This window comes from Neomonachus schauinslandi, chromosome 16 (assembly GCF_002201575.2).
Source record: "Neomonachus schauinslandi chromosome 16, ASM220157v2, whole genome shotgun sequence".
NCBI lineage: Eukaryota > Metazoa > Chordata > Mammalia > Carnivora > Phocidae > Neomonachus > Neomonachus schauinslandi.
The window spans coordinates 20383954-20397376 of NC_058418.1; the positions used below are offsets into that span (position 1 = coordinate 20383954).

The following is a 13423-nucleotide window of genomic DNA, read 5'->3' on the forward strand; positions in this document are numbered from 1 at the left end:
CTTAGAAAGGCCTTCTTACAGTTTTATATTTATTTTATAACAGGCTTATTGAGATATAATTCACATGCCATAAAGTTCACCCTTTTAAAGTGTACAATTCAGTGATTTTTAGTACATTCAGACTTGGGCAACCATCATTACTACCTAATTTTAGAACATTTTTATCACTCCAAAAAGAAACCTTGAACCTGTACACATTCACTCCCCATCCTCCCCTACACCAACCCTGCAACCTGTCCTCATGCCTATTCTGGACATTCTAGACGTTTCCTATAAGTGAGATCGTATAATATGTGGTCTTGCGTAACTGGCCTCTTGCACTCAACATGATGTTTTCGAAGTTCGTCCATGTTTTCGTATCCATTCCTTTTTATGGGAGAATAATATTCCCTTCTATGGATAAACCGCGTTTTGTCTGTCTACTTATTACGCAGGTTTGGAAAACACATTTCGAACCAACATGTAAAAATAGGTGTTTCGTGTCTCTGGAAAACTCAGAAACCCTGATGCCACATTCCTCATGGAGATGACAAGCAGTTGCTGAGGGCACCCGCCCCCAGACCCCTCCCTTCCTACTCTCCTCTTCTCACCACTGGGGGCTCTTGCCTGGCCCCTGGAGGCATTTCTGTTTGGGATCTGTCACGTATGTGGCATTATAATCTTCCCTCCCTGACGGGGTCCCTTCCCGACCCCTCACTGTAACCTCGGGACTCACCTTTGCTGTTTGGGACAGGACAGTCGGGGCTGCTCAAAACTCCATTCCAGCCGCCTGCTCCCATCCAGAGACACCAGTAATCTGGCATCCTGAAAGAAACATGGGGGTTTACAAATTCCTATACAATGTGGGTGGATGCTTTTGCTTGCAACATTTCCTTGGACCCTCCAGAGGAGCTGCAGGCTGCACTGTGCAAGTTTGGTTTTGAAACCAAACCAACAGTAATAAAAAACAAATCAAAAAGCAACTCTGCACATCAAGTGTGGGGAACACAATTCAAACCTTCTCAAATCAATGTCAGAGGGTTGTTTTATCAGTAGCCCTGATACCATAGACTTTATTGTTCTCTGTTCTTTTCCTTTTCTTCGAGAGGAAGAATTCAGATTATGCTCTGTAAAAGACTTCTTGCATTTAATGATTTTTTAAACAACTTTCTAACAGTAAAAGGGAATAATAGATCCCAATGCTTTCGGTGCCTTAGATAATTGCTGTAATAGGAGGAGCATACGTGTTTCTATAGGTTTTACCTTCCTGAAACCAATGTCCGCAGCCTTTGAAGAAACGTAGTTCACACATGCACATGGGTGTGTGCACACACTCACGTACGCACTCACGTTGTTTAAATTGCACTGGGCTTGAAAAAGCACAAGGCTGTGGGGACCATCCCCCCAGAATACTGCAGAGCTTTTTTTAATAAGTGGGGTTTGACCAAGCCTTACCGAAGTCTGATGAAGCTGCAAAAATATGTTTCACTCTTCCTAATAAACATAAGTGAATAGGAAAAGATTTTTTATTTCCAGAGGTAGAGGTTTTATTGCGTAAAACACTGGATAAAACTGGACTGCTTCAAAGACATTTTATTCTAACAGCAGAAAGAAAACAGTCATTGCTGAAAAAACAACTTTTAATACTTTCTATACCAGAATAAAGTTCTGTCAACTGATGTATTATAATAATAAATAATGACAAAGAATAAACTTTAAATACAAAGTTTTCTACTTGTTACAAGCATAGCAACAAAATCCTCTACTCTATTGATCTCAGATTTCCTCCAAGATAGATTTTTTTTTTCTTTGTGTAGGAATGTAGACAGTATTATGACCAGCATCACAGACTACAGAAGTTACAGGGAAAAAACTTGACATGTTTAGATATGAGGACCTGGAGACATTCAGAAACTGACACGGCATATCACTGGCTGTCACTTGTTTGTATTACAAGTTACAAATGTTCTGGAAAGAAGGCTTGTGTCAGAGGGGGAAATAAGGACGGTAGCACTGGACAAAAATGGAATCAACACACACGCCACAAAGAAGAGGGGATGTTCCCAGTGTCACAAACAGAATTATTGCCTGTCGCATCTGACGATGCTCAGAAGACACAAAAGAATACCAAAAGAGCTCCCAAAGTGCTAGAAATGGAATGTGGCTCTCATTTTTTTTTCCACTTTTTTTTTCCTCTTGGTTTTTTTTTTCTTTTTACTTTTTTTTTCTTTTTTTTTTTTTTTTTTTTTAATATTTTTCTTTGCTAAGATACCAAAGGCGGGTCAAACACACAGAAAGCAAGCGACTGGCACAGTCACCAAACACAGTAGTGCAGTTAAAATCCTAAAGCTCACTACAGTCAGAAAGTTTTCAGTAACATTTCAGTCCTTCCTCTAGGATCATAGAAACAGTTGCATTAAGTTTATCAACTCGATTTAAGTAAGGCAGTGAGAACTATTCTAGAAAAATGAGAAAGCGGCTTGCTCTATGCCAGATGGGTCCACGTTGCACAGCGACCTCATTTTCACTGAAACCTTGGGCGGGTGACGCCCTCTGGACCGCATATGCAAACCCGATCCCTTATTAGCCTGAGATCCCTCCTGGTCTCAGGATAGCGCTAAGCATTTTATTTACATTGATTGCAGTTTAGAATTTTTGTAAACTGCTGTAGGCAGAGCTGAAGTTTTTAAGGCCCTGGGGTTTTATTCTGTGCTCCCAGCCTGCAAGGAAATATCGACTGTTTTTTTTTTTTTTTTTTAAGTCTGAGTAATTTCGTTTTAGAAGAAGTTAATACTTCAATACGTCTCTACCGTCACAAGCAACAGCACCAATTTCGTGTCACTCAAAGGAAGTATGTTAAGAGGCTGAACTTCTACACCATTCTAGCAGATTCAAGAATAAACCCTTAACTAGTCTTCTTAGTTTTTTTTTTTTTTTTTAAATGAGTTAAGTGTTTCATTATTGACCCTCAAAATCTCCCTCTGGGTAGTGCAGAACTCAATAAATTTGGAGTATCCAATCAGTAAAAAATCTAAAATCTACAAAAATATAGAACACATTTGTTTTACAAAAACAGACATTTAACTCAAACAGTTTTCTTCATTAGCGATAGAGAGCAGGATGTTTAGATTCGTATTTTTAATACAAGCTATTTCGTAAGAGCTTGTCGGAGAAGAAAACCTTGCTTCATGTCTGTGATCCTTATACAAACGAACACATGAAACAAAGCTTGATAATAAGGACCGGAGCAGCCTTCATTCAAGTAAAATTTTAAAAACCATAATAAAAAACCATCTTTCTATTATGACATGAATTTCCATTTCTCACCAGCACCTTCTATGGATAGGGTTGGCTAGTTTTTCTAAACAACATTTTATATCATGTACCCCTAATTATTATTATTATTATTTTTTTTTTTTAGTGGCAACTTCTTTTTCATCGGGGGGGGGGGGGGGGGGGAAGACAACGGAGAAAAGAAAAGCATTTCCCTTAATACAGCAATTTGATCTAAAAAAAGGAATTACTCATCAAACCTGCAATGGGCATCTGTCTGCAGATAATTCCTGACCATGGATTCATTTGGCTGTGTGTTTTTTAAAAATGCACGTGTAAGATGGCAAGCCTGGCAGCGCCGGGCAGCCGGGGCGCGGGCGGCAGGGCTCGATTCCTCCGCGAGTGCAGTTGGGACACCACGTGAATTGATTTTCTCTGCAGTGACCATTCCAGCCTGACTGGCACCACGGCTGCCTCTCAGCACATCTCATGGGGGGGGGGTGCTGATGGCAGCAGCTGGTGGCGGATCATAGAGGTGTTTTCAACAATGAAAACACAGCCCCTCCATCTTCAAGGCAACACTAAATCATTTAGATGGGATCATTTTTCAGTTAAGAGCATGATTGGGGGACCAAGACGACTTAAGAGTTGGAAGGGGTCCCCAGCTTTCTCAAGCTTGGAGGACACCAAGCCTTTCGGAAATCACTTGTCTTCCACCTGCATTGTTTAGAAGTACTTGTTGCCGGGTAACAGTTTAGCAGCCATTTTCAAGGGCTGGGGATTTGTTTTTGTTTTTGTTTTTTTTGTCGTTTTTTTTTTTTTTTTAATTTTTTGGTTTTTTTAATATATATATATAGATATCTTTTTTAAATTTTTTAAATGTTCTATACACTAGTGGGGGGGTTGTACATGATTTTTTTCCCCCTTGGAATGCAGTTAGCAAACTCTTTTACCAGATGCATAATCTTAAAACTGTGTAAAATAATATTGCAATATACAGGTCAGTTTGCTCAGTTACGCTCCTCCTGGGCTTTGCAGCCCTCCTCTGTTAGCTCTGCTGAGCTCCCTGCCTTGACAGCTGTGGGGTCTTCGAAATTCCCAGAAGCCTCCGAGTCGACTCTGGAGCGTTTGAACCGGCGGTCAGGATACTGACTGTTGTCAAAAGGCATACGATGGACGCAGAGGACGTGGGTCTTCAGGTTCCCCTTCTGAGAGGCACTGTAGGGACAGTATCGGCACTGAAAAGGCCTGTGACCTGTGGACACAAAGAGTGGCAGGTCAGCTCTGCTGCTTGCGGGCCCCCCCCCCCCCGCCCCCATGGCTCAGAGGACATCAGCATTACTACCAAGAGTCTCAATATTATGATTGCACTTACTGTGCAAAAATCAAATTAGCAAAGGACAGAAAAGTAGCCAATATATTTGGACAAATAGTAAGTTACTTGGAGAAATAATAAGTTACCGACTAATAATAAGTTGGCCGGGAATGTGTAGGATCTTCCCATCCTAGGGAGAGTTTTAATGCAGGCTTTCCAGGTGACAGAAGACAATGTTCCCAACACCTAGTTTCTTTTTGTATAAAATGTTAGATAGCCAATATTTTAGGCTTTGCAGGCCAAGACACAAAATCAAAGATATTATGTAGGTACCTCTATGACAAGAGAGGAAATAAATTTCCAGCGTTTTACTGATGAAATTCAAAACTCTTTTTCTTTTAGACGCTGAAATTTGAATTTCGTATGATTTTCCTGAGAGATGAAATAGTTCTTCTTCCTTGCTTCCCAGCCCCCCAACCGTTTAAAATGTAGAAACCATTCTCCGCTCCCAGGCTGTACAAAAACAGACAGGAGAGGGATTTGACCCCTGGACCGTGCTTTGCTGATCCCGGTTCTACACATACAAAAAAGCCGTAAATCCCTCCACCTGGGATCCTGACTCAGGTCTCAGCACTAAGCCAGTTCACTTTCTTATCTGTCCATCAACTCTTTACAGATAAGCAACCGGAGCTTGGCGCCTGTGAGAGGGAGTGTGTGTTTGCATTGGGCTGAGGGAAGGATGTGCCCCGAGCCTTGCTCTGGGGCAGGGCTGGAAGTGCTAAGCTCTTGGAATTTGCAAAAACTCAGCGTTTCAAGAGGAGACTGTAGAAGATGTCTGGCAGGAACCAGAATCTCCAAATGGCCAAGGCCAGTATGGTTTTAAAGAAGTTTAGATTTTGAGTAGTAACCGTTGGCATCAAATTTTTCTAGACATGTCTCAATCAGAACAGAAGACGGATTCTTGTGGAAATCCACATAGTCCTCCATGCTTGAGCAGACACGCACACACTTCTGCCATCTTGAGGAACCAGGAAAGCATCTGGTTTGGGAAGTTCTAATAGAACAATTGCATTCCCCCTGATGCTCAGAAGCTGTTGATGTGCCATTCCTGGAAGCCCATAAGTGCTGTCCCACCCAGCACCCAGAGAGGTCAGGGCCCAGGTCTGGGTTTCATTTGCTCAGAAAAATAAACAAGTAAATAAATGGGTGCAACCATTTACACCCGAGATATCCAAACAGCATATTCAGCACTTTTTCTAGAACAGTAATTGCAGAAGTCTTGTGTATCTACTTAGCAAAACAGTCTTGTTCCTGCGACACTGGAACCCAACCAAACATTTGGAGCTGAAGGTCACTTTCACTTCATATGGCGCACAGTGCCCGATCCTTCCTTCTTTCTTAGTGGGTTTATGGAGTTAGCACTCTCTTTCTTCCCTCCTAGCCAAATGGTCTGCAGGGACGAATCTCTCCTACCTATTGAATCTTCCTCTTTCCCATCCCCCCTCAGAGGCTGGTCCGTTGTGTCCCAACTCTTGCCCAGACTATGAACACCGCAGCCTGCGGGAGGGTTGCGAGATTCCCAGGTGTCCCACCTGCAGCACAGCCTCCCCGGGAATACCAGAGCGGGCTCCAAACACAGGAGGACAGCTGTGATTTCCTTGCCTCGAGTCTCTGATGGCCACCGACCCTCTGAGAAATCATCAGGACCTTCAAGTCCAGTCCCAGCCACCTCACCAGTCTCCTCTGGAGCATCCTCCCTCTCTCCGTCTGTCCACACCAAACCAAACCATTCGTGGTCTCTGCAAGAAGGCTTCATTCTGCAGGGTCTCCACCTGCTTGCTGTGTGACCCTCTCCCTGAAGTACCATTTCCATTCTCTCTCTTCTTTCAAGGTTCTGCCCAACTGGGATGCTGCTTTTGTGGGCCACTGTGTATCGGTCCCCCTTGATTGGCTGTGGGCTCCTGGCAGGAAGCAGAGCCATCTCAGTATCATTGGTGCCAAGCCCCACTACCTGGCACAGAGCAAGCAGGCACGAACTGTTTCTGGAATTGAAGCATTATCTTATTCCTTCACCTTGCCTTTTTTTGAAGGTATTATAAATTTTTGGATAGCGTTTCTGCTTCTTTTGTTTCCATTGTTGCATCTAACACAAGGCTGAATTTGATCAACTTTCCGACTTGCCAAAAGCCAATTTGCAAATCTGTGGACTTTGGAGTGAAGAATAAACAAAACCCAAGAAAAGTACACTTGCTGTTGGCCCTTCTGCACAGCCTGCCGCAGCCAGAAGAATACCACCAGTCAGCAGGAGGGGCCCGGACCTGAGTGTCAGGTGAGAGAAAGATGCACCAGCGTCATTCCCCTCCTGCCTTCCTGCTACCCGGCACCACCCTTAAGGCTTGGTCACTTTGCCCACAGATGACAGGGAAGGCTGTGCGCTGGTAGGGAAGGAGAACCAAGCCTCCTATTTCTAATGTGGATTCAAGAGTTTTACAAAGAATGTAAGTGGCCCTATTCTTCATCACATCGGAGTTAGGGCATAGACAAAAGGGAAGAATCCAGGTGCCAATGAGTGGCAAGTGGGACAGGAACAACCATTCTCTCCATCGTAATAGTGAATCTAAGTCAGTCCTAAGCTGGGAATCAGTGAGTTTCAGGCAGATCGCAAGACTCAACCACCCAACTCAAGAGGCTGTTCATCCCTGTAGACACCAAACTACTAGCCCAGGGCTCGGTGAGAGAGGATTCAGGGTTACTCTGCAGGAGCAGCTCCTGAGCAGGAGAAAAGACAGCCCAAATCTATAGCTAGAGACATAGGAACTAATTGAAGGTCATCCAAAGAACCTGAGAAGAACTGAGACTCCAGTTCTCAGGAAGCCTAAGAAATGTTCTGAAAGTTTCTCAGAAATATCTTCTCAGGAATAGACTCCATCTTCTGGCTTGCCACCACGGACAGCAATGTGGCCGCTCACTATGCCGATTACCATGGCTCGCAATTTATGTATCATATGGCAGTAAGTCACTGACGGACACTATCACCATAGTCTGACAAGTCTCTGGAGTTAAGAACTCCAAATAATAAATAAATGAAAATAAAAAATGAAACCAGAACTCTTGGCACCATGATCCCAAGAGTCTAGCCCAAGTATGAAGCAAGATGGGCGAACCGTGATCTTGTTTAATAAACCCACCTCGGGTCCCCAGGATTCAAAGTGGGTCTTCTGTTCTTCCACTGTTCCTGCCTGGCTGTCAAGGCTGTTTATTATATTGTCTATCATCATTACGAATAATACATTTCTGTATGAATTCTATGCTACAACCTTTGGAAGCCACCCTCTCTGCAAATCGTACCACAGGGGAGCCATGGGACACGCATCTTAGCAAGCCCAGTGGAGAACCTTGAATATCACCTTTATTCACAATAAAAGCCTTTGTGAATGGCCAACTTGGCATCAAAGCACCAAGTGCATTTTTCCCACCAATTGATTTTAAAATATTAGTCATGATTTTAACCTATGGCTACTCTTAGTCTCTAGGTCTTGGTAGAGCCAAAGAGGGACTGTAATCCAGGCATAGTTGGATACAACAGTGATCAAAACATGAGTACTGAATTCGTTTGCATTTTAACTTAGGTGAGATGGAAATCTATGTGTAAACATATAGAACACTGCATGTGTACATTTGTAGGAGGAAGTCTGAACGATATTGGAATCATAATCAATCCTGATCTTGCAACATACTTTGTAGATAGAAGCATTGTAGGTAATGATGGTAGTACCTGAAGATCCCGAACACCTGAAGATCCTGAAACCCTCCATAGTCCTTTACGTAGAGTTTTGTATGTGATCCTCATATTAGAGCTTTATGGCAAGATGAGCAAGTTAAGATACAGTAAATCTGGACGGTTTGAATTTAGAACAAATTTCCACCAGATATAAAGTACTCAGACACCCTAATTCTCTGAAATCTTTACAAGAACCATGATTGCAAAATGTGCTTACAGGATACACATACACACAACACACACACACACACACGCGTGCGCGCGCGCGCGCGCACCCTTCTCAGTGGCTTGCTGAAAGGTCCAGAAGAAGGCAGTGTGTTCTCTCCAGGATCAAATTTAAGTGAAAGGTCTGTCCTTTGGTGATGGGAACATTTACTTCCAAACAGAAAGCTATTGTTATGCAAAGCACTTTTGAAACCTGATACATCTCTGAGTCCAGCTAAACCTGGATGAAGCGGTTCAAATTTCTCTATGCTATTTGTACACTTGAAGCCCCGGGCAACTGGGACAAATGCAGTGATGTCGAGGTCTGTTAGCTTTTGGCCAGAGATCATAAGCAAGGGCTTCAGAACAAACCCCAAATCTGAGAACTCCCAGGAATAGTTAGCTGTGGTGTTCCAAATATTTGTGACCAAGAAGGGATCCATCTGCAGGTAGAAGCAGCAGGAGGGGCCCACGGAAGTCTGCTTCAAGCTTCTGCTGTCCTGCCTGGGGTGGCGGTGGGGCTTGGGGGGAAATCTGACCTCCAGATGGAAGCAGGTCATCCCATTCCCAGAGGAGAAGCTGATGCAGCCGGCAGGGTGACAGCGCCACCCCTTGGTGAGCTTTGAACTCGGCAAACGTCCATCCATCCCTTTTGAGTGAGATGAAAACCAGCCACACCACCTTGGTAACCTGGAGATAGAGTCAACAATGCACCTGGGTCTGCAGGTGGCCATGAAGGTGCTAAGGTTCATCAATTCTAAGACAGAATAAGCTTCCCCATTAGCAACCAGTATGGAGACGGCGGCCTCTGTCCAGTGTAACCCCACTGAGAAGCACTGCACTCCAGGGCGGCCTTTGGCCAAGAGGAAGTCGGGGAGCTCTCCTGGCTTGGCAGTTTTGCTTTGCTCTCAGATGTCCTCCTGCCACACACTGGGCGGCAGGAGCCTGACCAGGAGCTTGGGTTCAAAGCATAGCTTCCTCCCTTGAGAGGTGGGGAGGCTACTTAACCCAAACCTGAGTTTCCTCTGTGTCTGGCCCAGAGTGAGGAATGGGATCTCTCAGGGCTTCGGTTCCCACGCCTTGAAAACAGAGGCAGGGGAGCAGTGATGCTAATACTCCCACCGTAGGATGTTGTGAGCATGGCAGGGAATTGTGTGTCAAGTGCGGAAAAAATCCAGAGCTATAGAAACGTCAGCTGTCTGTCACTGTCCTGCTTACTGTTCTCACTGTTGTCATCTGGCAGCCCGTCTAAGCTGGGTCAGGGGCCTCCGGGCTCTGTTCTTCATCAAGGTACTGATACAGCAGGGTCTCCTGCATCACTGCTATGTGCTCTGTGCCTCGGGGGGGCCTTCGCTGAGAGCTTACGACGTTGTCTCTCCTCTGGGCATTTGCCCTTGAATGGGAGCTTTGGGAAACTGGAAGGCCTTCAGAGGCCAAAGGAACAAGCTGTTAACAGTTGCATTTCGCATGGAGGGAGGTCAGCAAGTGGAGGTGAGGATGGGCTTCGGGTCGGACCGCATGCCAGAAACATCTCCCCATCTAGAGGATCCTGTTCTAGTCAAGGGCTAGACCAGGAACACCACTTTGGGGCAATGTGGGTTGTGACAGAGTAGAGGTGACTGGGGGGTTCTAAGAGCTCAACCCAGAGGAATGTGAGCCCCTCTAGGTCCTTCCACGGTCTTCACCCTCAAATCCCCCCAGAGTTTGCTGCCTTCTGCATCCAGGACTCCCTCTGCTCTCCAAATGCTTCATACTCTTTCCTGCCACAGGATTTTTGCTCCATCCTTTCTCGTTCCCTAGTCTGGAATGCTCTCTGCCCCTACTTCATCTAATTACTGTAGTTATCTCCTCTAGTACACCTGCCTCTGCCTCGAGGAGGAGGCCCGATGACCCAGACTCACCATGGTGGTGGTGAAGGCCATCAGAGCAAAATCTGCAGGAGAGTTTCCAACTACGGTAGCTGAACAAATAAACAATTACGTCTATCTTCCCCGCTAGACAGTCGGCTCCACAGTGCAGGGGCTGTGGGGTTTTGTTTTTTGTGATTTTGGGTTATTGCCATTTCTCACCACCTAGCACAGTGCTTGGAACATCACAGATATCCAGCAAGTATTTTTTAAGTAAAGGAAGGGATGGATGGATGGATGGATGGATGGATGGATGGATGGATGGATGGACAGAAGAAAGAATGAGAGAGGCAGTCAGGAGAAAGAAAGGGAGAGAAGCCCTCCTCCAGACAGAGGGACAGGCTTGACCCCACGCAGAGGGATAGGAAGCCTGGGATCAGTGCGGGGGTCTGGGAACAGGGCACGGTGATGGGGGTGAAGCCCAGTGAGGGAGCTGGACAGGGGCCAGGCTCACTGGGGAGCTTGGCCATCCTTCCATGGGAGAAGGAAAGTGGGGAGGCCTTTCCATCTCTACAGCAACACAGCTGAGTGCAGCCCCGATCCCTGTCTGTAGCCGGGCCCTGGGCCCTGACGTGCGGCCAGATGGGTGCCCCCCACTGCCCACCCCACTGCACTCCCCTCTCTCCACCTCTCACTTTGAGGCCATCAACATTTCCCATCACTGCCATGTGAAAAGTAAGTACATCATACGTTAATTTGTATTGTCATTGCGCCGTAGAGACGTGGTAAAGAGCACATTCATTTTTAATCCACTATGAATAATATATAAATATGTATACAGTGTGGAGGGTCAAGAGGAGTAAGGAGAAAGCAAGTCGTACATTGTTTATAACAAAAGTGGGGAAACAAGATATTTTTCTTCCTTGCTACGATGGAAATATCTGCTCTTTCTCTGTACCTAAGGGGGAGAGGAAAATGCCTCCCCTTGGGGGACCATCCATTAATTACAGCTCCACACTTGTGGACAGAGATGGGGCTGTATCCACGGAGCCTCCAGACTTTCCAAGCTGATGGTTTCTCTTCTGGTGTGGGATGGCAGATAGGAGGGGTTGGAGGAGTTAGGAGCCAACCTCCGGTGTTTGGTCTTGGGACAACTCATCAGGGCACATTTATAGGAATTGTGTCAATTGTCCTCACAGTCGCCAGTAGGGAGATGTGCTAGAGACAAGTCTTCCCATTTTACAGGTAGGATAATCAGGCTCAGGGAGAGTAAAGAATTGTCCCAAGTCAGGGCTATGCAGCTAGCTGGTTTCTGACCAGGAACTCAACCTCAGGGCTGTCTCCCAACACACGCTCACCTCGTCCCACGCTCACAACAGACGCTCACGCTCACCTCGGTTCCCTCCTGCCAATCACTCGTTGGAAGAGTCTCCACACAGAGCTATCTTCAATCAGGACCCAGGATGTTCCAGGAGAGAGTCTATGAACACCCTGGAAGGGCATGCACTATAATGTGTGTGTATGGGATATCGCTCCTGTCACATGCCACCCCCTTAGGGACAACAGGCACCACTGTGGCCTCGAGACACCCACCAAAGCCAGGCATTGCACACATGGCTGTCACCAAGCCACAGGACTCCAAGCTTCCATCACGCAACTCCTGGAACCCAGCCCACTTCCATGAGCACACATTGAGTACTTACTGCATACATTACCCCGAGCAGATTGCTGTGGGAATGACACAGGACTTTCAGCGCCACGAGGATGGGAAGGCATCTTTTCTGCATGCCTGACACAATGCCCACCCAATAGAAGCTGAGTGACTGGCCACGCAACCTAGCGGACACCGTCTCCAGCAGGAAGAGGAAGAGGCCAAGATTTTATGAGGCGAGGACATCCAGCTGCTTTGAGCCAGGCTCCGGTTTCCAGTCAAAAAGATGGCACAGAGGACAGGCCCGGAAAGGGTCCGGGGAAAGGAAGAACATTCTTGAGGAAGGACCCATGAGCTGTTTGGCCAGAGGCAGGGTCTACATATGTTGACAGAGGCACAATTCTGGACATTGGAACAAGGGCATCCATGAATCATGGTACATGGTCAGCACAAGGAAGAGGGTCCAGAAGAGGGTCACGTGAGTAAGCGGTAGGGAGTAGGGTCCCTGGCCCCAGGTAGACACAAAGACAAGGGCCATCCCCCTGTGTCTTCACACTGCAGAGCCACCTCTCACACCCAGGCAGACTTTCAGATCGATCACACAGGGCCCTTTTATTGTCCATTGAAATAAATGGGAAAAGTTGGCATGTGGGTAAATGAAGAGGAACACTGCTGCCATGACTTCTAGATCAGCCCCAGCCACAACCCATGTGCACCCTGGGTGGGCGTTGACCCTGAGAAAGCCGCCTGCAGCAAACCCATGGCTGACTCACCTGGAGACACTCCCATTGTCCTTTCTGAAATACCTTCTTAGAAGCACAGGATTATGGAGTATTTGTAAGACCCCAGGAGGGTCTCCCACAGCCACATTTTATGGCACTGTTTTCTAGAAGGGGCCAGCTGGTGAGGTGGAGAGGAGTAGCCCTCAAAGGCCCCTCCCATGCACAGGGCCAGGAGGTTTGGGAAGCGCCACCTCTGAGGGGTACCAAGAGGGACCCTGAGCAACACCACTCCTTCTATTGTACCCCAACTGGAGAGCCCTTTGCATTCCTTGAACCTAAGGACATTTGCAAGATGCACGCTGGTAGTTAAGAAAATGGTCCCACCTCTAGAGCCAGCTGTGTATGTTAGAAACACGGCCCCCAGAAGTGGAGGAATCCAGGCGTGGGGGTCCCAGCACGCTCTCCGGTGGGGCAGGCCTCAGGCTGGTGGTCTGGTCTCCACCCGGCCCTTCCCTGCTGCTCCCTCTGAGTGTCTGCGGCTGACCCTGAAGCTGCCAATTGGAAGGGCTCCTGCCCAGGACCCTGGCCATCCTTCCAGGTTAATAGGCTCAAGAGAGGCAATGAGATGGGTAAAAATATACATACACACAC

The 13423-nt window shown here is 46.5% G+C and overlaps 1 protein-coding gene across 1 annotated transcript in view; it reads right to left on the reverse strand.

Annotated features, from left to right (window-relative positions):
- Positions 1-4262: 4262 nt before the first annotated feature.
- Positions 4263-13423, reverse strand: part of ZNF536 (zinc finger protein 536) — a 232422-nt gene continuing 223261 nt past the window's right edge. Inside the window, exon 4 of the mRNA XM_044911279.1 lies at positions 4263-4507. Within this exon, the coding sequence (XP_044767214.1) occupies positions 4263-4507 (245 nt within the window). The remainder of the gene's footprint in view (positions 4508-13423) is intronic.